The sequence below is a fragment of the Meriones unguiculatus genome, chromosome 7 (assembly GCF_030254825.1).
Source record: "Meriones unguiculatus strain TT.TT164.6M chromosome 7, Bangor_MerUng_6.1, whole genome shotgun sequence".
NCBI classification, from domain to species: Eukaryota; Metazoa; Chordata; class Mammalia; order Rodentia; family Muridae; genus Meriones; species Meriones unguiculatus.
In genome coordinates, this window is record NC_083355.1 from 44,677,341 (window position 1) to 44,701,926 (window position 24,586).

The 24,586-nt window shown below is 47.1% G+C and overlaps 1 protein-coding gene across 1 annotated transcript; it reads right to left on the bottom strand.

The window, feature by feature from the left end:
• Positions 1-129: 129 nt before the first annotated feature.
• Prpf8 (pre-mRNA processing factor 8) lies at positions 130-24,330 on the bottom strand. Its single transcript, XM_021633606.2, has 42 exons — positions 23,917-24,330; positions 23,345-23,513; positions 21,678-21,842; positions 21,367-21,585; positions 21,065-21,277; positions 20,833-20,958; positions 20,633-20,738; positions 19,924-20,114; positions 19,678-19,797; positions 19,408-19,597; positions 19,188-19,307; positions 18,946-19,080; positions 18,478-18,607; positions 17,992-18,188; positions 17,543-17,749; positions 17,263-17,426; positions 17,023-17,149; positions 16,716-16,908; positions 16,096-16,283; positions 15,696-15,934; positions 15,368-15,514; positions 14,972-15,182; positions 14,262-14,378; positions 10,684-10,931; positions 10,389-10,568; positions 10,065-10,200; positions 9,787-9,956; positions 9,505-9,634; positions 9,249-9,395; positions 8,625-8,785; positions 7,847-8,038; positions 7,212-7,449; positions 6,944-7,072; positions 5,169-5,282; positions 4,921-5,094; positions 4,475-4,668; positions 3,323-3,562; positions 3,090-3,231; positions 1,205-1,345; positions 936-1,075; positions 631-833; positions 130-455 (listed from the first exon to the last, which is right to left on the bottom strand). Exons 1-42 carry the CDS (start codon positions 24,014-24,016, stop codon positions 301-303), a joined length of 7,008 nt encoding a protein of 2,335 aa, XP_021489281.1. The 5' UTR covers positions 24,017-24,330; the 3' UTR covers positions 130-300.
• Between the last annotated feature and the right edge of the window lie 256 nt (positions 24,331-24,586).

Below are 24,586 nucleotides of genomic sequence, written 5' to 3' on the forward strand. Positions count from 1 at the left end.
GGAGAGAGGGCCTCAAAGGCCTGAAGGGAGGGTCTAGTCCCTTGCTGAGAACTGCCCAAGCTAGCCCCCAATCCCCAAACTCATCTACACCCAGAATTTGAACTCATAATAGCACGAAAAGAGAAGCACTCCTGTTTATACAAAATTTATTACATTTTGTTCAGGATTACAATCTATCAACAACTCAAGCACAAACACAAAGGGGGCCAGGCCGCTGAATGTCAGCAGCCTGTCTGTGGGGAGGGCGTTTGAGAGGCTCCAGCCTTTGGGAATCTGAAGCAAAAGGAAGCAAGGAGGTAACTAGGCATAGAGGTCCTCCCTGTCTGCGGAGTAGACCTCACCCTCCTGCAGGAGGGCAAAGTTGAGGAAATGGGAAGGCCTGTGGACCTCATGGTAGAATTCCTTGGGGTTTGCCAGCTGCAGCTCGTATTTCATGTTGGGATCATGCCGAACACCTTTGGGGAAGGGGAAACAGCAGATGTTAACAAAGGGCTTCCTGCCTCAGCCAGCCGGGGCCCCGTGTCCATTTCCAGGGCAGCCAGACCCCGAGAGCTAGGTGTCCTGGCTTCACCCAGCCCCAGCCCCAGCCTGCCCAAACTTCCCGTGCTGCTGCCACACGCAGCCACATACCCATAAAGTTGTAGTTCCAGGAGGACTGGGCAGGGACCATAAAGAAGCCGAGGAATCGGTCGGACAGGAGCATCTGGACCCTCTCATAGTGTGAGGGTAGGTAGCCTTTGGGGTTGTTGCCTTTATCTGTGTTCTGTCGGCCCCACTCATAGCCACTAGGGGTTAGCTTGTAGGCCGTCAGGGTGCAGGAGCCTGGTGTGAAGCTGGGGGAGGGGAAGACAGGCCAAGAGCTCAGACCACCGATCCAAGTCCTGGCCTGCAGCACCCATCCTAGGACATTTCCACTAAAGGAGGCCCACACCCACCTGCAGGTGATGATGATTGTCTTCTCACCGTCCCAGGATGGGTTGTCAGCCATAATCTTGGCATGAGTTGTGACGTCTTGGGGCGACAGCTGGGGAGACTCGTTGGGCTGAGTGTGGACCCAGCCTAAGGGCTCCGTCTCCTGCCAAAGAGCGATGAGAGGTCAACATGGCTGGGGACAAAGAGCAATGAGGGGTTCAACATGGCTGGGGGCAAAGGTCACCGCGGGGTACAGGACAGCAACTCGATCTCGAGGTCCACCACCACAGACCTTGAGGTACTCGTGCTGGGGCAGCTGGCTCGGCAGGTGCACAGTCTGGTGAGTGCCCCACTGTGGCACCATCACAATACAGCGGATCTCCTTCACCTGAGGGTTATCTGGAGGGCTCACCCCATACAGGTACCCTGCAATCTAGAAATGAGGGATCAGAAACTATTAGTACCAACCCAGGATGCTAGAATTTCTTCCCATTCCTCAGGCAAAAAAAAAAAAAAAAAAAAAAAAGTGGTTTTTCAAAATATAGTCAATCCCCCTCGGGCAGAATCATTTGGTTACTTGTTCAAAATGTTACACGTGGAACCCCTCTCAAACTGTCCCCAGGATCTGGGGGAACCAAACTTAGGTCATCAGGTTTGGTGGCAAGTGCCTTGAAACCAGAAGTTTTAAAATTTTTATCGCTGGGGCTCAGTGGTTAAGAGTATTGGTAGTTCTTCCAGAGGACATGGTGGCTTACCATTGTCTGTAACTCCAGTTCCAGGGAGCCTGACACCCTCTTCTGCCCTCTCCAGGGTCTGCATGCATATGATGCAGATATACAGTCAAAACACCCACATATAAACATGTTAATGTACTGCTATTCTGTATGTGCATACAAGAGGACTTGGGTGTGGCCCTGAGTGTGTGGGAAGGTCAAGGAAGCTTCTATGGGATGGGTTCTCTCCTCCTCTTTTTACAGGGGTTCTGAGTAATCAAACTCAGGTTGTCAGGCTTGTGTGAAAGTGTTTTACCTCCTGGCTGTCCTGGGACTCACTATGTAGACGAAGTTGGTTGGCCTCAAATGCACTTGGTAAAGGAGACTCAAACATGTATTTACTGAGTGTGTGTTAATGTACATGTGTGTCACTCTGGATTTATGGAGGTCACAAGACTTTGCAGGAGTCAATTCTCTCCATCTACCATGTAGATTCTGAAGATATCTACCCAAAGAACTCTTTCACTAGGCATTATTTTCATGCAAGCATATAATGGATTTTTGTGTATTTCTTTGAGAAAAGACTTACTTGGTACCGGCTGGACTAGAACTCAACATTCAGGAGCTGGCTTTGAGTTCCTGATACTCCACCTCTACTTCTCGGAGTCTGGGACACAAGACCTGTGCCACTGTATCCAGCCAAGATACAACTGTTGAAGTGGAAGCTGCCTTTAAACTCCCAGCAACCCTCCTGCTTCAGCCATCCAAATGCTGAGATAAGGTGTGTACCACTGTGCCCACCCAGCTGTGTTTAATGTGCTGAAAGGTTTTCCCAACCCTAAGGTCCTCAGTATTTTCTTCTAATACTCTAGTTTACTATTAAAAAAAAAAAAAAAAGATTTATTTATTTTTTATTTTATATTTATTTTTAATTATATGGTATTTTGCCTGCATGAATGTCTATGTGAGGGTGTTGGATCCCTTGGAATTAGAGTTACTGATGGCCATGTGAGTGCTGGGAATTGAACCTGGGTCCTTTGAAAGAATAGCCAGTGCTCTTAACCACTGAGCCATCTCTCCAGTCTGGTTTACTATTTTACTTATATTTAGTCTTAGATTTTACTTTTTTGAGTGGTGTGAAGAAAGGACCCTATACATTTTTATCTCGATATCATAAAGTTTAAAGACATATATAAGATTTGACAGGGCACAGCAACTACATATGTATCTGAATCTATTTGTTATTCTCTGCCAATAAATTTTACCCCAATAATATTTTCTCTTAATTGCCATAGCTTTATGAAATGTTTTGATACCCTCTTGTTTGGACTGTCCTTTTCAAGTTATTCATTCACCCATAAACTTTGAAACCAGCACTTCAAAGTTTCTGAAATTATCAAATGAAATAACTCTAGCAACAGATTAAGTGGGCTCCCGGTATGGTCTAGGTGTGTGCCTACTCACTTGGGCACGGAGATCAGAAATGCAGATGAACTTCTTGAGCACATTCTTGGGAAGAATGTAAGTGTAACCAGTTTCCTTAATGTCATCAGATGAAACATAAATGTGATTGGTCCGTAGATGCAGGTTGGCAGCGGAGATGGCCCTAGAAAAGAGACAGGGAATGTCAGCCTCTCAGCCCACGCATGCTCAGCAACGTTGGCCTGTGCACCCCACCTTCGTGCCCTCCACAATACCTGACTCTCCATTCAGTCTTCGATGAGAAGGTCTGGGTCTCATAGTTGCTGGTGGTGGAGGTGATGATCTCATCGCCATGCTTGTTAACTGTTCTTGTCTGTGTGGCGGTGAGCTGGGACTGTTCCTTGGTCTGCTTCTCAATCTCGGCTATCTGCTGCCGCTGCTGTGATGGGGCCGAGATCTCCATTCCGAGGATGATGTCCCGGATTTCCGATTGTGTCAGTGATGCCACGTTCACACTGTGGGGACACTGTAAGTTACACAGGGTCCCTTCCCCATTGTCACTTGGGTGTTGATGGCAAGTAGAACTGGGTAAACAGGGCATACTTTGCCAAGATAAACCTCAAGTAACATTTCTTTTTATTTTTAAATTTATTTACTCTGGAGGAGGGGGACACAATGCAAGCAGAGAGGTCAAAAGACAACTTACAGGACGTTTCTCCTCCACCTTGTGGGTTCTAGGGACTGAGCTCAGGTTCTTGGTTGCAAGCACCTTTATCCCTGAGCCATCCTTTTTTGACCCTTCTAAGAAAAGCATGGAAGGGAGATGCTCTGACACTAAATCACTGTACCCCAAGCAGCACGACAATGATGCCCTGTACTCTTAGCTACTCGGCATCTGTAACTCTTACTTTTCTCACACAAAAACCTGCCCTGACACTGGTCAACTCTCAAAAATGGAAACCCCAAATTGGGTGCAGTAAGACATATCAATAATCCAGCAGTTGGAAGGTTAAGGCAAGAGTTGGGGGTTCAAGACAAGCCAGGAATACATAATGAAACCCTGTCTCAAATAAAAGAGAATTTGAAAGAGCAAGAACAGAAGAGAGAGCATAATCTGTTCAAAATGGCATCAGCACCTTCACTGAGAATTAGTGGCTAACAGTGGGGCTAGACACTGACTTCATTTCTTCCTAAGCACTTCTGACACTTTATTTCTGTTTTGAGAGATGACCTCATGGTGGCCCAGATTAACCTCTAAATCATGTAGTTGAAGATAAACTTGAATTTCTGATCCTCTTGCCTCTACCTACAAAGTGCTGGATTACAGGTATGCATTAGCAAACACAGCTACATACCAAATACTCCCAGAACCCCTATTTTGAGCTGCCTACCTCAGCCTTTCTGCACCATGGCCGGGCCCTACTCACTTGTTTTTCTTGCCATAGTCAGCCAAGATCAGGTCCTTCAGCTGCACCTCCACCTTGATCCACTCCTCGTCAGTCAGCGTGGGCCAGATGTGATGGGGCTCCGTAATAGTAGTTTTATCTGGCTTCAGGATCACCTTTGCCCTATCGTTGTTCACGTGCAAAGCGCGCAGAATCAGGATGAGACGGGAAAAGGCCTGGGGAAAGAGATGTGGAAGAGCATGGGTACTGTCAGCCTAATGAGGATTTCCCTCCTTTACCCTAGCCTCGAAGGAAAGCAAGTACTGTCTCCAAATTCCTAATGCCAACCAATGTTCTTTCTCTTCGTATGCATAGGCCAAGAATCTGAAAATGACCTCATCAAGTGAGTTGTGGAGAACCCTGAGGTACAGAATCTTCTGGCTCCAAATCTACCCCAGAGAGATCCTCTTTCTCAGGTATCAAATTACCGTGTAGGATGAGATAGTCTTGAGCCAGTCATCATAGAGGTTGAAGAGAACCATCTGGGGCTCTGTGGCTTTAAGGATGAGATCCCCAAACTTCTCCACCTTGAGACAAGCCTGGAAGGGTAGCTGGAGCTCCGATCCTTTGATCACAATATTGGGGAAGTCCAGTAAGTGTACCTACGGCAAAGACCAGTTAGAAATAAAGCAAGGAGGGCTCAGGTCTACTTTCTCCTACTGTGTCCGCCTCTCACCTCCAGCGGATCCAGCATGCCCTTCCTGGTGACAATAATCTGTTTAGGTTGTTCCTCCACAGGCAGAGAGCGGATCAAGGCAGCCACTTCCTCAGCTGTCTTCCACTTGGCCAACTAACAACCAAGAAAAAAAAAAACAAAACAAAATTGACTTTACCTTTCTTCAATTAGTTAGAAAAAAAAAAATCCTAATTTTGAAATAAATTGTTTCTATAATGAAATTGGGTGCTGAAGTTAGTAATTAGAGAAAGGTGTCTCTATACTTAATAATGAACTATAGTTCAGAAACAACAAAATACAAAAGGGGCCAGAGCAATGGCTCACAGATTAAGAGCATGTATTGCTTTTACAGACGACCTGAGTTTGGTTCCCAGCACCCACATTAGGCAGCTCACAACTGCCTATAACTCTACTTCCATAGTTGATGCCTCTTGGCCTCTCTAGGTGCCCTCTCCAACACATTCAAGTAACCACACACCCACATACAATTGAAATAAAGACATGATCTTTTCAGAGACATGATCTCACCATGCAGTCCTGGCTAGCCTAGGACTCAGTATGTAGACCAGGCTGGCTTTAAACTCACAAAGATATACCTAGCTCTTCCTTCCAAATGTTGGGATTAAAGGTACGTACCACCATGACCAGCCTAATAAGATAATTTTTTAAAAATCTAAATAAGCAGGGTGGTGGTAATGCTGGCCTTTAATTCTAGCATTCAGGAGGTTAGCCTGGACTAGAGAGAGAGAGAGAGAGAGAGAGAGAGAGAGAGAGAGAGAGAGAGAGTTCTAAGACAGCTAGGGATACACAGCAAAACCCTGTCTTGGGGGGAAAAATATAAATAGAAGTTAAACTACTAAAAGCCGCATAAAGAAATTAGTCTTGGGCTGGACAGACTCAGTGGTTAAGAGCTCAGTGGTTAAGAGCACTGTCTGCTCTTCCAGAGGTCCTGAGTTCAATTCCCAGCAACCACATGGTGACTCACAACCATTTATACTGTCATCTGGTACCCTCTTCTGGTGTGCAGGTATACATGCAGATAAAGAGTCTTAATGGATAAGACTGTGGCGAACAAAGTAAAAAAAGAAAGTTCATTCTAGAAAAATAAAGGCGGTAGAGGCGCATGCCTTTAATCCAGCACTTGGCAGGCAGAAGCAGGTGGATCTCTGTGAGTTCTAGGCCAGCCTGGTTTCCAAATCAAGTCCAGGACAGCCATGGCTACATGTCTCAGAAAGAAAAGAAAAAACCCTGGGACTTTGGGAGAGCAGGATCTTGGCATAATTACTTCAATAGCTGGGTCCAGGAAGCCATAGAAAGATGATGTTTAGTGGCTCTTTCAAGACAGAGGACAGACGTGAGAAGCTTAACAGGCAAAAAGCCAAGCTCAGAGGTAACGGAGCCTTCACATGCTTCCCTGGAGGCTAGAGACTGCTTCACTGAATCAAGTGCTTGCCAGGCACGTGTGAAGGCCAGGGTCTGGGACCACTTGTAATTCTAACACTCAAGAAGCAAGTAAGCTGGCCGGCTCTACACTCAGCTCAAGTATTCAAGTACTCAAGCAGATTCACACAAAACAATGTCTCCACCACCTTTCTGACTGTGTGCAGCCCCGGCTGGCCTCAACCCTATGGCAATAATCTTCCTGAATACTCAGATATATGCCACCATACCCAGCAATGCTATCTTTCAAAAAAGAAATACGTCCTTTTTATCATGCTCCCCTGCCCCCTACCAAAAATGACACAACAATTTTCCTATCATTTTAAGCTACTTACCTGACCCAAACGCTTCTGTCCAGCCCACACGGATGTGTGAATTATCTTGAGGAACAGCTGCCCCGTGCGTGGATTGAAGATGAAGATGGCCCCATTGATGGGTTTGGTTGTCAAGTTCCCCTCAAAGGTCTAAAGAACAATTATATTAGCATGGCCTAGACATAATCACCTGACGTCATGCGATGTCATGTGATGTGCACACACACTTGTGTCTTACTCTCGTGCAGGCATCTGAAGGCTGCAGGCCCACACTGCATCCAACACTCACCTTGTGGATAGTCACTCTGTAGACGTTGGTGTCATCCACAAACCAGATGATCTGGTTAGAGAAGAGTTCACCATAATTCTGAGAGGACAGATAAGGCTCAGTGGGCTCAGATGAATACAACTGCAATCCTTTGCGGATCCGTTCACGTAACACATACAGTGCAGGATTTGCCTTCATGATCTTGGCCATGGCCTGCTGTATGAGAGGCTTGCTGCCTGGGAACCAGTTTCCATAGGCACTGTAAGGGTGAAGGAATCACAAGAACGTAGGCAGAGAGCCCCAGGAAAAGGTGAAAGGAGCAAACAGATAAAGATGATTGGTCAGGCTTATGTCCTCATCTAACAGACATGCATACAAAGAGAAGAGCCAGTCAGTGACCCAGAAGACAAAACCTCACTCTAGCCAGGCAGACTAAAACTGGTGTAAAGTAAAGGGCTAATATGTAGGGCATGGTAGCACACCTTTAGTACCAGCACCCGGGAAGCTGAGGCAGGCAGATCTCTGTGAGTTGGGAGGCCAGCCTGGTCTATATAGTGAGTTCCAGGACACCCTGGGCTACATAGTGAGACCTTGCTTCAAATAAATAAAACAAAACAAACATAGGAAGCACAGGGTTCATGTGAGCCCTAACTTACCTGTGTAGATTGTAGGCCAGGTCAATAGCAATGAGCACGCCAGTGGGCGAAGGGTAGATACTCATGTTGTCAGTGGTGTAGTCCAGGAACTTGGCCCGTGCGTATCGCTCAATATCATGGGAATCATAGTCTCCCCAGCGTAACTGGATGTCAATCCAGTACTTCTGTGTGGTGGTGCTGTCCATCACATCCCTAAGAGCGGAAAAGTTCAAGTCTCCAGGAAACCACAACATAAACAATGTCTTGAAATCTTAAGAACTCCCAAATACTGCACCTAAATTTCAAAACCAGCCCCCTACTCATTCTAGATCAGCAGAACCCTGCGCCATGGAATGGTGGTGCAACCCTTTAATCCCAGCACTCGGGAGGCATAGGTATGCAGATTGCTAAATTCAAGGCCCGCCTGATCTACATAATGAGTCCAGGACTGCCAGCGCTACATAGAGAAACCCTGTCTCAAAACAAAAAGAAAAACAAGTAAACAGATCAGCAAGACCCCCAAGGGATGGGCAGATCTGACTGCTGATGACTTACAGGTAACTCTGTTACAGAGTAACACTGGCTCCAAGTTTAAAAGAATGTCAGCTGGGAACGGTGCCCACTCTTGAACAGCATTATTTTGGGGGGGAAGTAAGGGAGCCCAAGGCAATAGGATCATAAGGCCAAAGCCAGAATAACAAAACAAATAAGGCAGAGGAAATCCTATAAGTAACATGGCTATCATAGTAACAGCAAGGTTCCTTTCCTGGCACCTAAAGCTGGGCCACAAAACACTTACTTGGAGTCTGCCAGCAGTGATGGCCGGGAGACATTCCACTTATAGGAAGCAAAGAGTAGTATATCTGCACAAGAAGAGTTCATCTTATAGGATTTTCGGGGATGGATTGTCTCCTTTTGTACTGTCTCAATTTCTAGTGCATCCAGTTCCTGATCAAAGACCTGGAGATAAAGATGAAAGGCTGTAACTCACTACAGAAACCCACTTATACTGAGAGTGAGAGAATTTAGATGAGGCAATACTCTAATCTTTCATGTGTCCAGGATAAATTTCCCATACTCAAAAAAGTAAGCGGGTAGCCAGGTGTGGTGGGGCACGCCTGTAGTCCCAGCACTCAGGGAGAGGCAGATCTCTCTGAGTTTGAGGCCAGCACAGTCTACAAAGTGAGTCCAGGACAGCCATGGATACACAGAGAAACCCTGTCTCAAACAAACAAACAAGTTGGCTGTTTATGGTGGTGCATGCTTTTAATCCCAGCCCTTGGGAGGCAGAGGTAGGCAGATCTCTGTGAGTTCAAGGCCAGCCTGGTCTACATAAGGAACTAGGCCAGGGCCATCTTAAAAAATATAGGAAATAGCAAGCTGATGTGACTCTGTGGTCTGTCACCCCTCAACTGCTGCCCACCTGGCATAAGTCCATCACGATGCTCTCGTGGATCTTCTGCCACAGGTGAGCCCGGAATATCTGGATGAGGGAGATCTTCAGTGTAGGAATCTTGCCATGCATGAAGATTCCTGTCAAGTCCAGCTGCACCTGGAAGCCTACATATACCTGCCAGGAAAGAGAATTGACTTTAGAGACCAGAGACCAGGGGAGGCAAGAGGACTGGAGGCAAGAGGAACAGCTTTTTCTTGCCTCCTCTGTTAAGGAATCAACTTACATTGGCTCTGTTGATTGTTGGGGACCACCAAAGGGTGAATCTACGATTAGGAATCTGGTTTAATCCTGATCGCTGAGCATTGGTCAGCTTCTTCCACTTCATGGATTCCTCAAAGCCACTGGCTTTCTCCCTGTGGAGCAGGGGAACCAAGTAAGATCATGCCTGTCCACCTCCCAGAGGTGCCTAACCTTCACAAGGTACCTGAGAAGCAGCAGGCCACTACAGCACAGAAGTGACGAACTCAGGTGTGACTCACCCCTGTAGAGAGGGCAGGGTCCTTACCAGAACAGACCTTCCCAGGTAGGGAAGTATGTGCCCTTGAAGAGGGTGTGCTCCAGAATGCCCTCCACGCCGCCCAGGGCCTGAATCATGTCTGTGCGGTAGTTGTTGAGGTTCCAGAGCTTGCCATCGTGCCGCTGGTGTGTCCACCAAAAGGGGTTCTGCTTCAAAACCTACACAATGAGGCAAGCATGGTGAAGTGAGCGCCTGGCTGCCGGCCACCCCAAGTGACAAAGCTATCCTGACGTGGAGAAACTTGCTCTACCTCCCGCTCCACATACCTGGTACTGCTTAAAGTCAGTTCGGACACGCCAGCCCTTATCATAAGCCAACGTGTGCCGGTCCTTCTGGAAGAGGGTATTGATCCGGGGTATGCCTCGATCCCATGAATCTTCTAAATCTTCTAAAGTCAACCGTCTGCCAGAAAAAATAAAGTCAACATCCCTTCTCACAAAAAGAGAAACATTCAACATTCTTTGGCCAAAGATAAAAGCAGAATCAGTCTTAACTCCTTAAAGACATACTCTGCCCATGACCTCCACATAAGACTCAGTGTTGTGACCCAACCCCAGCCCTGAGACTGGCACACCCTCCTGCATGCCCACCTGTTCTGCGCAATTGCCTCCTGTCTCTTGAGTGCATACTCAGCCCAGACCCGTTGAGAGTCAATGAACTCGCTCTCCCATGGCTGTATGTAGCGGTACAAGTTGGGAATCAGTTGGTCTTCTTCATGACTCATTCCTGACCGGAAGTGTGTGATACCCACATCTGTTTGCTTAGACCACCTATTTTAGAAAATTGAGACAAGAGATAAAAGTAAAAACCAGAAATAACTAAACACCCACTTCCTCAGAGTCTATACAATCAGACTAACCCTGCAGGCTGTCAATCAAGCCGTACCTGAGGTCAGACTGGGGGATAAGCACATGGCCCATTGAGAGCATGCCAAGCCCTCCCAGCTCTTTAGGGGTGTAGAACACAACTGGGGGGAACCGACTTGGCATCTTGGAGTTCAGTCCAATCTTGATCCGGGTCTGGATCTTGTTCTCACACTTTACCAGTAAGTCTAGGAGTTCCTGTGTATTCACCACAGCCTCTCGAAAATATGTCATAAGGCCAATGAGAGCTGTATTCCACTTATTCACAATCTAAAGTTAGTGGGAAAGAATAAATTCCATCTGAGCAACACAGGTCTTCTAGTTAGTTACTAACAATGAAAGCAAAGTGAACAAAATTTTACATAACTTTTCATCTGTAATATTAATACACTAAAGGAAAAAAAAACTGCAGTTATTTCCCTCATGTTTAGAATAAGCTGTCAAACTTAGTGATTTTAAATACACTATTCCTTCGAGAACAACAGAAACTTGGGGGATGATCAGATCAAAGAAGCAAACCGAATTCCTGACTTCAGGAAGATAAAGAACTGATAAAGGCAGCCATAGAGCCTTTACAAAGCAAAGTAAAACTGTCATTCAGACTACGTAACTAGGGGCAGTGCTCTATTTCCCTAGACCTCATCAAGGTCGTGTTTAAACAGCCCAACCTGTATTTCAATTAGGGCCATGACTGAAGAGAAGGGTCACATTCATGCTTGACTTAAGTGTAGTGCACATACCTAAAGCAGGGGTGGTGACCCAAGGTGGAGTTACACAACAGTGTAACTCTAACAAAACTGAGAGAAAGGAGAACTGAGGACAGTAAAGCCGTAGCAGTGAAGGACACCTGCAGTCTCAGCTGTTGAGGAGGTTGAGGTTAGTGGATCACCTGAGCCCAAGAGCTCAAGACCAGTCTGGGCAAAAGCCTTACTCAAAGATAAATGGAGCTAAGGGTTCTTGCTGCCACGACAGGAGGACTGCAGGTTGATCCCTGGGACCCCACAGGGAAGGAGAAAAGTGACTCCTGCAAGTTGTCCTCTGACCTCCACACACAGGTTATGGTATGAGTACACAAGGCAACATAAATAAAAACGAGGAAGAGGAATTTTAAGGTCCACTGTGAACTTTCCTTCTACTAACCTCAGGGGGATAAAATTAGGAGTTTTCTGGTGTATATGGATATGATGTATATACCTGTATGTATACATGTATTTGTGGGAAGATGTATATATGGAAGCCTGAAATCAAAGCCAGGTAGCTTATGCCTAAATCCCAGTACTTAGGAGGATGAGTCAGAGGATAAGAGTTCAAAATCCCAGCCTGGATAATAAATAAAGCTTTTTTCAAGCAAGCAAACAAATGAACAAAACAAACAAACAAAAAGGAAAGGAGAAAAAGTAAATAAGTTAAATCCAACATTATGCTTCTATCTCTGATCTAATTAATAAAATCCCTTTGTAAAATAACACGGTTTATTGGCTTACAATACGCATTACTTCATGAATTTTCACAAAAGGCCCCTGAGCATGGCGCTTAGGGTTATCCTCATGTTATAGGTAAGGCAAGGGTGGAGAACCCACCCAGAGCCTTACTGTAACAGACCCAACAATCCAACCTGACTCTAGACTGTGTACCATGATTGTGAAGCACCTCCCCGAACCCTCAGTCACTCCTCCATCAGGCTCTGAGCAGAGCACATTGCTGGAGCTCACTGGCTTCCAGCTGACCCCAGGCTCTGGGGGAGACCCTGCCTCAAAGGAACAGGAAGAACATGATGGGGCAGTACAACACCCCACCCCCACCCAGTCTCTCTCTTATCCTCTTTTATACACACACACACATCTCTTTAAAGGAGGGGGCATCAGGAATGGGAGAATAAAAGAGGTAGTAAGAGGTTAATAGGTTATAATGCATTGTACACAAGTAAATTTTAAAAAAAATGAGTAACAGAAAATAGCCTAAATAAATAAATTAATAAATAAATAAGCAAGCCCTGTCTTGATATGCAGCTCCCTCTAGAAGGCTTCTAACACATCTACTCCAGTTCCGGCAAACTCAAGTCCTATCTCCACTCGCCTCCCATAAAGTTTTATCCACACCATCTGGCTTCCATCCCAACTATTTCTGAAATAGCTCTAAGGTCACCAATGACGTCTTAACGGCCAATTCCATTGGCTCCCAGTCAGTCCTTATCTAACCAAACTGTTCTTAGGCAACTGTTGCTCTTAAACACCTGCTCGATTCTGGACTTCAGTCCCTGACAACCCTAATGTCCTCCCTACATCCCAGCACTGTCTCGGTTCTGGTCAGAACACCCCAGTGTTTCCCATCACCCTAATCTGTCTCTTCTCACTCCTCCTGGCAGTCTCACTCACCCTTGGGCTTTCAACCTTCACACCAAGAATTATAAAACTGCCCCACAGTAGTGGCACACACCTTCAATCTCAGCACTCAGGAGGCAAAAGCAGGCAGATTTCTGTGAGTCTGAGACCATCCTGATCTACAGGTCAAGTTCCAGGACAGCCAGGAACAGGCTACATAAGAAAAAACCTTGTCTTGGGAAAAAAAAAATTTAGTAAGTACAGACTGCTTTACATATTTATATTTGCTGAAAATTCTTTTTTCAAAGGTCTAGAAAATACCCAACTCCACAATTTACTGCAGTAAACCTTAAACTTCTTATAGCTACGCAAGCACCATGATAATCACATCTCCACACCTTTGCTAAAGCTAAACACCTGCTGTTTCTCGTAGAAGCCTGTCTTTTTCCACATTCAGACAGAACCAGAACTCATGAACGCCAGTATTCTCAGCTTCCCAAATAATGCAACAAACAGCTCCATCAACAACACAGCATATTAGTGGTTCTCTGATCATGTTCGTATCTCTCAAAGGGAAGGTGTTCTAGCAGCTAGCAGCTAGGATATAAGAAACACCTACAGCACAAAGAGGAGATCAACCTAGAAGAATAAGCTTATTCCTCAGAGCTATTATCTTAAAAATTGCATCATGGGAGATTTGACCTTGCAAGACCTTGCAAATATTCACAACTAACAAATCTTCAGATTTCCTCTGGGCTCCAAAAACAGGAAAAAAATAAACACAAACAAACAAACAATCCTGCCTTTTAATTAATAGTATTCTATGCCACCCACTAAAATATAAGCTGTTTGATGCAGATAATAAGCCTAATGGAAAATGCAAAATAGATGCTTCTGCTCAAACTATAGGCTCTACTTTTGTTTTAGTTTAAAATCATCAAACCCAGCCAGGTGTGGTAGCTCATGCCTATAATCCCAGCACTCTAGGAGGCAGAGACAGGTGGACTGTTGTGAGTTCAAGGCCAGCCTAGTGTACAAAGTGAGTCCAAGACAGTCAAGGCCACACAGAGAAACCCTATCTTGAAAAACAAACAAATCATCAAACCCCACAGATGCAGCCTGTTAAATTCTTGCAGGGAATTCTCAGAAATAAAGCCCAATTGATCCAACATTCTAAGTTACCATCCCATCACACATGAACATTGGTATACTAGGGAAAGTTGGCAATGGAGCTCAAACCAGGGGAGGATTGAAAGGGAAATAGATGGACCCTACGTACCTTGGTAAAAGTGGTGGAGCCAGAGGCCATCAGAATCTGCCGCACTCGGTTATGGAAACGTTGCATTGACTCATCATCCACACGCAGGAAACACTGAGCTGTCCGCTCCTTGGTAACCTAACCACAAAGTCCATGTTAACTTGTTTCAGAGACCTCAGAGGGGCCGCCGAGATGGCTCACAGCAGGCAAAGTGCCTGATACCAAGCTTTATTTTCTGACTTCAATTCCCAGAAACTACATAGTAGAAGTGACAACAAGTTGTCCTCTGACCGCCACACAAGTGCATGGCATAAATAATTACAAAATGCCAGACGTGGTAGTGCATGCATTTAATCCCAGTACTCAAGGAAGCAGAGGTGGGGGTGAATCATAATGAATTTAAGGCTAACCTGGCCAACCAGAGCTACACAATGAAACGCTGTCTCAAAACAAACAAACAAAAAAACAAACAAACAAAAAAAAACAAAAACAAATAGAACATGGCAGCACATGCCTTTAATCCTAACACTTGAGAGATAGTGACAGAGGCAAGCTGATCTCTGAGACAATCAGGGTCAGCCAGGGGTTACACAGACAGACCCTGTTTATACAAGCAAGGGTTAACTGTAACTAAGCTCAACCCACCCAAGGCTCACTAAGCTGATAATGAAAAGGTATGACTAATGCCCGAATTACAGGGGTGGTAACATGATGTCCTTCTTAGTGCGTACCTCATTCTGTAGGTTCCAGACCCCGTCCTTGTGGGTGAACTCCTCATAGCTGGTACGGCACTTAGGCAAGATGCGGCACTCAAAGCCACACATGTTGAAGAGCAGGTTGGGGTTGTCTTTACTGTACACAGACACAAAGCTATTCTCCCACTGGACTGTAGTCACTGAGCGCGGCAGCCGGTTTTTGATGTCCCAGAACACTGCCCGACCCCTGTCCACAGAGAACATGAAGGCATTTCAGTCTGTTGAAGACAGCTGCATTCAAAGCCCAGGCAGATGACTCCCCAGCAAGCCTATATTCCTCCCGCCCAAGATACATCCTCCTCAATACTAACTGCTCTCTGGGTCCCTAGGATTAATGCCCCTCCAACGCCCACAAACCCAACTGAGACTCACAGGTTGACATCATGCTTCATGAGGCGCATGCGGGCATCTCGGGGCCAGCATTTCTTGTTATTGTAGCCAACAATATTTTCATTGTTGGGGTCTGGATGCTCTGTCAGATAACGCTGGATCAGATCCCGAGCCTCATCTGCTGTGAACCTAAAGAGAAGGCGGACCCTTTGAGAACTCCAGCTCCATAGGCGAGGACCCTATGCCACTCTAGGCTTCACTTTACTTTACAGCCCAACTCAGCAATTAGTCACTAAGCTGTAAGAGCCACTTTACAGACAGGACACACTTCCCTGTTCTGTGAGTTAAAGGATCTGCCCAGGTCCATTACCTGAAGAAAATATGGATGCGATCAATGTATCTACAGAAGAGTCGGATTGGGTGTGCAGCCTCGGTGGCTATGTCCTGGAAACTGAGGAAGTCATTTGGCATCTGAGGAGGCCCAGCCATCTCACTGGCCCGGTGTAATCCCAATACAAGCAAATCCATCACCAAGCCATAGTACTGTACAATGAATGAGGCAAACTGCAGGCCTCTGATGATCCCATATGAATTTGTATGGTTCATGTCCTAGTGAAGAAAAAAAAAAAAAAGAACCACAACCCTTAGTTATGGCTATGGCTGGTTATGTCCCAGGAGCTTCAGGATCCAAACTCCTTCATTCTCCCTCAGCAAATCCTAACTTAATGGGGCAGCAACCCCTTAACACATTTTCTTGCTCCAAGACAGACCTTATAGTTAATGACGACATTGTTCTTGGCTGTCATGTAGTCAGCTATGTTGTGGTCCACAATGAGTCGCAGCAGCCTATTGAGCAGGGTCAAATCAATCTTTTCATACATCTTCTCAAAGCGGGACTCCAACATGACATTGCACTCGCCCTCACTGGTCTCCCACACATCCTGCAGGTTATTGATGCCTAAAAAAGTAAAATGACAATGCTACAGCAAATTTTCAGGACTGTAACCACAGCAGCTCTCAACACATTCCAAGACCCTCTACTACTCACCCAACCATCCTGGTTGCTACAAGTGTCAGCTTTGCTCAAGTACTATTCACTTTTTTTTTTTTTTTTTTTTTTGGTGTGAGTACACACAGGGCTCCCTGTGTAGCCCTGGCTGTCCTGGAACTCACTCTGTAGACCAGGCTGGCCTCGAACTCAAAACATCTACCTGCCTCTGCCTCCTGAGTACTGGGATTAAAGCCATGTGCCAGCACTTCCTGGCAGTACTATTCACTCACTCTTACCATGCAATAAGAATAAGATGGATTATGCAGCCTAGGTATGAATTTTTACACAGAACTCGATTATCCCCTTTCTCTGCAGAGGGTAATTCCAGCAAAGTCTTACCTTGGCACCACTTGTAAACAAGCAGTGGAGGCGGTTCTGTGTCAGCAGGCTTGATCCAGGGTGGGAAAAGACGGCGCTTATCTGCTTCATACCACAGGTATTGGTCCAGGTAGGCATCAGTTATTTTCTCCAGTGGTTCCACATCATACACTGGCACCAGGTGGCTATAGAGATCCATGAACTCAATGCCCACCTGTGGGAGAAGGAGCCTGGTTCACATCGATTCACCTAAACCAGTTTGGCACCCTCTAGATGCCAAGAATAAATAGCACAGACCAAAAGAAAGCTTAGGAAGCATCTCACTCACTTCCTTAAAGGCTCTCTGTGTGAGGAGGTGACGCTTGATGCGGGACAAAGCCTCATGGGGGTTGTCATAGGCTTGCTCGATCAGACCCAACTCCTCCCTCTGAGACTGGTTTAACCTCGACTTCACACTAAAAAGCAAAAGAAAAAGCAAATGAGAAAACCCAAGAAGACGCTAAACCAGAAAGGACTATACCCTTCTCTCTGTTATGCTCCCAGAGGAACCCTTCCAGCCAATCCTCACCTATAAGCTTCCTTGAGGCGCTCTAGAGCCAAGATGAGTAACTTGGTGTCATGTTTGTAGGAGAGTGGGGGGAATGGGATGGGTGAGAATCTACGGCTCTCCAGCCAATGCACAGTGGTGGTATACACTGCCACTGCTTCCTCTGCTGTGATGTAAGGCCCATCCTGCAGGGTGAACATGAAGTCAGTCTCCCATTAGCATCCAAACCAGGCCAAAGCATGAGGCCCACTGTGCAGTCCACCTTAGCCCCAGCCCTCACACCCAGTGTAGATGGCCCAACCTTCAGGTAATTGTGCTGCCTCTCCTGTTCTGCCTTCAGGTACAGGCGGGTGAGGCGGCCCAAGTTCTTTTTGCAAACAGTCTTGTCCACAGTGGCCCCACGGCGGATCCGTTCACGGTTGTAGTGGGCAGTATTGGTCCACCAGTCAGCCTTGGCCTTAACGTACCGAAGAATCATGTTCTCTATAGGTGTTGGCAGTCCTGGGACCTGAAAATACAAACAAATGAAAAAGTAATATGAACCAAGCAGTGTTTCATGTGGGTACACCAGCATAAAGGCAAAAGCAGATTCTCCTGAATCTGAGATCAGCCAAGCCTGCACAGACTTACAGGTCAGCCAGGAGCACACTACCTCAGGAAACGAGGGTAGGGAGTGACAGAAGGTGGAGAGCCCTCTGAGAGCTCAGGAAGATGAATGGCTATGCCTCCATGGAGGTGGGGGAGAGCTACCTTCCAAGGAATGTTGGCCTTCCAGCAGCGCCAGGCTTCACTGAGGTGCTGCAGAATTGTTCGGGCCTTGTTCTGTTTGATGCCTTCAGGCATCATGTCCAAAATGTCGTGCATCACAGCTGCCCTAAGCTCGAGGTCAAAGTGAGACTCCACTCGTTGCTTTGTTACTGTCTTTGCCACTCCCTTTGAGTGACGGCCTAGAAGTAAAGGGATAGACCAGAGACTAAATCAATAAATACTAACAAGTATCCACATGCTCCACACATGCGAAAAGACAAGCCACCTCAGACAGTCACCACAATATACATGCAAGATAGCGCAAAATCCCAGAGAGTGCCTCAAGAACCAGAACACTAGGTCAGACTCATTGGAAATGGACTCAGAAGCGAAGATAACTGACAGATGCAAATAAAAACATGGGGCAACAGGCACATACAATCTACCCTTGACACAATGAGATAAGCTTGGGTAAGGAAAATCACTCACCTTCAAACTGTCGGGCCAGGAGGTTGCCCAGCCATCGCTCTAGCAAAGGAGTAATTCCACGCATGAAAAACAGCCAGACCCGCCAGCCAGCCGCCCAGAAACCACAGCCAGGGCCTTTCCCTACAGGGCCCTATAATCAAGCATAAGTCAGGAACATAAATGAACTATTCTTTTGGGAAACTATAGAAAGAAAACTGGATAAAGATCGTCTGCTAGGCTGCTGAGGGGACAGTAAATGCTCTTGGGTCTTTCCAGTCTACAACAGGGAGGTGTAAGAGAGCTTCCAGGCAGAAAGCGAGGCTCCTAAATGGATTCAATGGTGGGTGTCAGGGGAAATACTGAGACTTATCGAGTATAGTAATAACATAGTCGAGAGACTCTCTCCAAAGAGGTCCTGGGAAAGAGCTCTACCTTAAAGGGAAAAGCAAAAGAGCATCTAAACAGGCTGGAGCGAGAGCAGGGTCTCACCGTGTTGAAGCGGTAATAGATGAGATGTTTCAAGTCCTTGCACATGCGGATCTGCCGCATCAGCTTGTATTTGTATCGATACATGCCGGTCAACTGCCCCACGTGAGCGAATATATACTGCAACCCATCTGCCAACTGCAATAAATCACCCATCAGACTTAGAGTCTGAGCCAGCTCCACAGCCAGCACAGGCTTCAGCCTGCATCCCCACCTGAGCAGCGGTCCGGCCAACATAGCCTCACCTGGAAGGCATCCACATTGCCCAAGCGATATTGAACATGACTATCCACAACCAGCTTAGTCAAACGAAGCACTTCCCGACACAGATGGAAAGCATTGCCAAAACGAGATTTTTTTCTTTCCTGAAAATGTCAAGAACAGAAAGAACATTAAAGACAGACCACAAAAGGAGCTATGCCACAGTGCCATCCAACCCTAGGTCGTGAGGCCTGAGGTAGGCACCTTGGTGGTGAGCGTCTTGACAGGCTTCAGGTTGAAGTTATAATCCAAGTGCAGGTAGTTGAGGTTCTTCCGGTGGATGAGGAGGTTGAGCATGTTGTAGCCCTGGCGGCAGACCTGCAGCCCCACCTCCACCCAGTCCAGCTTTGTGGACTGAAAGAACTTGGTAGCTTTGAATGAGCGGAATAGGTAGCTGGCAAAAACAAAGAAGGGAGTTAAAGTGACATACTGACACTTTTGGAACAAGCTGAACAGGGACCTCCAGCACCTTACCGCTTCTTCTGGGCTTTGGGAGGCCGATGCTTCAGGGCATTCAGCACATAGTACTTAAGCAGCTTCTGATAGGAGACTCGAACTTTCACAGGCTGCCCAGCAGGACAGTGCTCCCGATACCTGGTTAAACAAGCCCATCAGAGCTTTGCTCACCTCTCCTTCTGGACACTCTTCAAAAGGCTACATGCCATCCAGACATTCTCTTCTCCTGCACTATGCGTCTACTCCCTTAGGTAGAAACCTTACCAGTTCTTGACAAGGGGTATATCCAGGGCCCGGCGGGTACGACCAGAGCGTAGGTTGAAGGGCCGTGGTGCCCAGAGCAGGGCAATGCCATTGGCCGTATTGTCTGTATAGAGGGGCGTGTCCTTCAGGAAGGGCTCCACAAACTCCGGGAGTTCAAACTCCTCATCATCATCAGGCAGTGGTTCCTGGCTCTGAAAAAGAAATCCTCAAGGGTTCACTTTCCACTCACTGAGTGCAGAACTGAGATAAGCAGAGAACTCTCTGGGATCAGGCACAGCAGCTCCATGTGCCGTGATGACAGGGATGCCTGACAAGATGCCCTGCAAGGTCAGCCAAGGAGCCAAGGGGCAGGGAAGACAGAGTTAGGTAGGAAACCAACCCACTTGCTTTCCACTAAAAGCCTCCCACAGAAGCTCCAGAGCACAGCATAGGAGGGGGCCACTGCAATCAGGTCCCAACCAAACTCCAATGAGCTTGGGAGCTTGAGACCCCAGCACTTAGGAGGAGCTAAGACAAAGGGACAGAGAGTGCAAAACAAACCTGGAACCACACAGTAAATTTGTGCCAACCAGCACTGATGTCCAAAAATAAAAAAGGGGGGCATGGATTGCTGAGTGGGAGAAAACTTGCCTACCATGTACCAGACCCCGAGCTCAATCTTCAGGACTCCCACTCCCCACCACTGCCCAAAGCATGCAGTTCATCTTACCTTGACTGAGTGTCTGTGGGAGATGGGGTTGATCAGAGGATCAAAGTAGAAAGCTGGCAAATCAGGATCCTCAGTCTTGATGAACACAACGTTAGGAGTGTGGTACCTACGATGACAGGAAGACTCGGCCAATGTTCTGCTCTGGCTCAAACTATAACCTGGCCTTCCCCCTTCTATCTGCTTTGTTCCGGGCATCTTACCAGGTCAGGTGGACGTGGTGCGGAAGGTTGTTGTACAGGTAAGGAAAAGCAATCTTGTACTCAGTTCGAATAGGCTGACGGATGATGATCTTATTAATATCATTGAATTCATTCCAGTCTTCATCCCTAGAATAGGAAATTGAGTAGTTCCCCTGTTAGACAGGATCTTGAGGATAAATATTAGATTTTAATACACATCAGGTACCTAAAATTGATATTCCCCCCAACTTACTGCAGGTTGATATCGCGAACAAGAGGTTCAAATTTAGGTCCCCCAGGAATGGCCATGTTGAGTGCCTTAGAGGTAAAGAAAGCCTTCAGATCAAACAGATAGAAGTAGTTGTCATCCACCAAGTCGGTCAGAAGCTGATTGGCCAATCGGTAGAGAGTGGACATCATTGGCAAGGTAAACTGCCAGCGTTGGTAGGTGGAACCATTAACATACCTAGGGAAAAGATGGAGGGCCCACGTCAACTTATCTGCTGCCTTCCCACAGCTTCTGTTTCCAGAACTTGGGGCATCAGTTCCACTCACTTCCTACTGTCCCTCAGTGGCTGGTGGTCATAGAACCAGTCCAGCACAGGAGCATCCTCCTCAGGGTCCAGCTCTAGCTGAATGGCTTCCAGCGGCTCAACATCCAAGATGTTGTCGGCATAATCCAGGGGCGGCTCCTCATCATCAAAAGGGGGGAAACGCATCCTCTTGAAATGCCTCCTGTCTCTTTTTTCTCGACGCATCATGATCCACATTGACCTGGAAGGCAAGACCACCACACAGCAGTTTCTATCTTCAGCTGCCACTGCCAACACCCACAGCCCCCGGCACCACACTTCAGCCCTTCTCACCCCCACTGGGAAATGTAAACCGGCTCGATAACCCAGGGAATCTCGTTGACAAAGGAAATGGCTCCAGTGATGTGGTACAGAACAGGCACATCCCGAATCTGCTCCCAAGGCATGGGCATGTTCTCTAAGAGCTTGAGAACCGCATGAGGCATATACTTGAGGGCTCTGCAACGTCAGGAAGAGGGACAATTAGAAACGACTAACCGTGCTGCTCTATTCCACAGTAAATGCTTCCTTCATAGCCCAAAGCTCCAAATTAAGAATCAAGGCCTGTAGGAGTCTTGGCTCCCATCTCCACCTTCATCTAATACCACTCTCCCTTTTAAATGTCATAGTTCACAATACTGGACTCAACCTCTATAAATCAACAATGGTCCCTTTGAAGGCAACCTCCTCTGCCCTTCCTAGAAGTACCAACATATGCATTGTGTTATACTGTAACCATTTGCCTCTCCTGCCACTGAACAGTATACTCCTAACAGGAGACGACTAATACTATCTATTCTGAGGGCCAAGAACGAGTTTCAATAATAATAATAATGTTTGTTGCTGCTTGAAACAGGGTCTTACCATATGGCTGGTCTGGAACTCACTAAGTAGAACACAAAGTTCACCTGTCTCTGTCTCCCATGAGCAGGGACTAAAGGCCTCTGCCACCATATCTGGCTTTTGTTATTTTTTATGGTGCATCTCATAGAATAATACAAGCTGGCCCCAAGCCTGTGATCCTCTTGCCTCTGTAGCCCAAATGCTGAGATTACAGGCAAATACTACTATACTACTCTGGCTGGTTAAGAAATATTTTGTGTTTTGTTTTCTCAAAATGGGTTCTCTCTGTGTAGTCCTGGCTGTCCTGGAACTAACTCTGTAGACCAGGCTGGCCTCGAACTCAGAGATCTACCTGCCTCTGCTACCCAAGTGGTAGGATAGTGCCACTACTACCCAGCAAAGAATTATTTTTGAAACAAAACTTCCAAGGCTTTCTATACCAGTTAATTTTTTTGTTTTCTTTTTCAAGACCAGGTTTCTCTGTATAACAGCCCTGACTGTCCTGACATCTCTTTGTAGACTAGGCTGGCCAACTCACAGAAATCCGTCTGCCAGGTGCTGGGATTGAATGGGTGAGCCACCACGCTCTGCCCCATACCAAGTAATTAACAGACCAAATTTCTGTATCCAAAAGGAATATTAAGAATCTCTGTTAAGCCTAGGGTTGAAGAATTTACAGTGGTACAGAGAAGTAAACACCCTAACCCCCAAATTCTGGTGGCTGAAAAGCTAAAGGCATCCAGAGTGCCTAGTGTCTCAATCTGAGCCTCCAACAGTTCAACAACAATAAACATTTTACAATGACATTAGCAGGGCAAAGCAAAACAATAAATGGCAATAAGTGGAAATTGTCATGGAATCCTGGCAGTCCCTGCCTTGCTCTTACAATATCCTATATGTGGTCAAGAGCCATGTTCCATGCTGGGCATGGTGGTACCTGCCTTTAATCCCAGCACTCAGAGACATGGGGATCTCTGTGGGTTTGAAGCCAGCCTGGTCTACACAGCAAATTCCAGGACAGCCAGGGCCACACACACAAAAAAAAAGTCCAAATGATAGTTCCTCTATCCAACACTGTCAATGAAGGGGCACAGTAATAATCCTAGGATGTTGCTTACCCCAAATAGACCCTTTTGTCGTGACGGAACTTCCTGTTGGTCATGTCACCATGGTCTCGGATGATCTTCCTGACATGTTCTGGGGGCATGTCCTCCTTCTGAGCATCCACAAACCCAAATTTCCGCTTCTCTGCATAGCGCTTGGCTTGCAACTGCTGCCATTTTCGAGCTATAGAAGCACCTCAGTATAAAAGGCTGCACACCTTTACCCTAATATCCCCAAACCCTTGGGGTGTCCCCCTGACCTGCGAATGTTGTGGGAAACAGGAATACTCCCTGCCACTTGACTCCCCCAAACTACCGGACATTTTTGCTATACATGTCTAATTGTCTAATTCCTTCCTAGTAATGCAAACCCTATAATGGAAGTTTTGTCTCCATTGCCATATCACACACACACACAAATCAGCTCCTGCAAAGAGGAGCTTCCAACCTTTCAGTGATTTGACTAAATAATAAAAAGTGAACTACTGCTAACGAGGGAGCGGCCCCCGACGACCCGCCCACAGAGGCAATAATGAAACCCGCCTGCACGTTCCTCCCCGCGCGCGCCGTCCCCACTCGCCGCTCACCTTTCTCCTGCAGCTTCTCCTCTGACATGTAGTCCGGCAGCGGGGCCAGAGGGCCGGGCACCGGGTTACCCGGCCCTCGGTAAGGAAACACCCCGGCCATGCCGGGAGACTCCGGGAAGGAGAGGGAAGCCAACACTAAGCAGCTAGGCCCGGGCCCACACGGGGAAGATGGAACGCGTCCGGGGGCCTCTGGCCTCCGCGCCGGCCGGGCTGAGCGCTCGCGGCCGGGTCCTGGCGCAGCTCCTCAGGCCGCTCGGCCCACCCGACCGCCTGCAGCCCAGCTCGGACGTCCGCCACCCGCCTGCCGCCCCTCACTCAGGGAGCCGCTCAGCCCGCAGAGCAATGGCGGAAAGACGACGTCCGCACCGCGTTCCCAACTCCAGGAAGTGCGCAACCGACTTCAGAAGCCCACCCAATAGGCGCCGAGATTTTCTGACGGACGAGCAAGAGCCCCAATTGAGGTTGCAGTCTGCGCTGAGGAGGCGGGACTAAAGGCAGATTTCACCGCGAGCTGTGCTGTCTGTGTAGGCTTCCGCTAGTAGGATCAGCCTAAGTGGTCTGTAATAGAATTGACGTTTAATTGGCGACAGAAGCCAAAGTCATAACCATTTTAGCAAATTTGGCTGCGTTGCACATTTTCCTGTATTTATTCGCATGAGTTCCGAGCTGG

Excerpts from the sequence above, each read along its gene's own strand:
- Prpf8 (XM_021633606.2), bottom strand. The coding sequence starts at position 24,016 with ATGGCCGGGGTGTTTCCTTACCGAGGGCCGGGTAACCCGGTGCCCGGC. Across the intron at positions 17,750-17,991 it reads AGGCCAACATTCCTTGGAAG|GTCCCAGGACTGCCAACACC; the intron begins GTAGCTCTCCCC and ends TTGTATTTTCAG. Across the intron at positions 10,932-14,261 it reads GCTCCACCACTTTTACCAAG|ATTGTGAATAAGTGGAATAC; the intron begins GTACGTAGGGTC and ends CACTAACTTTAG.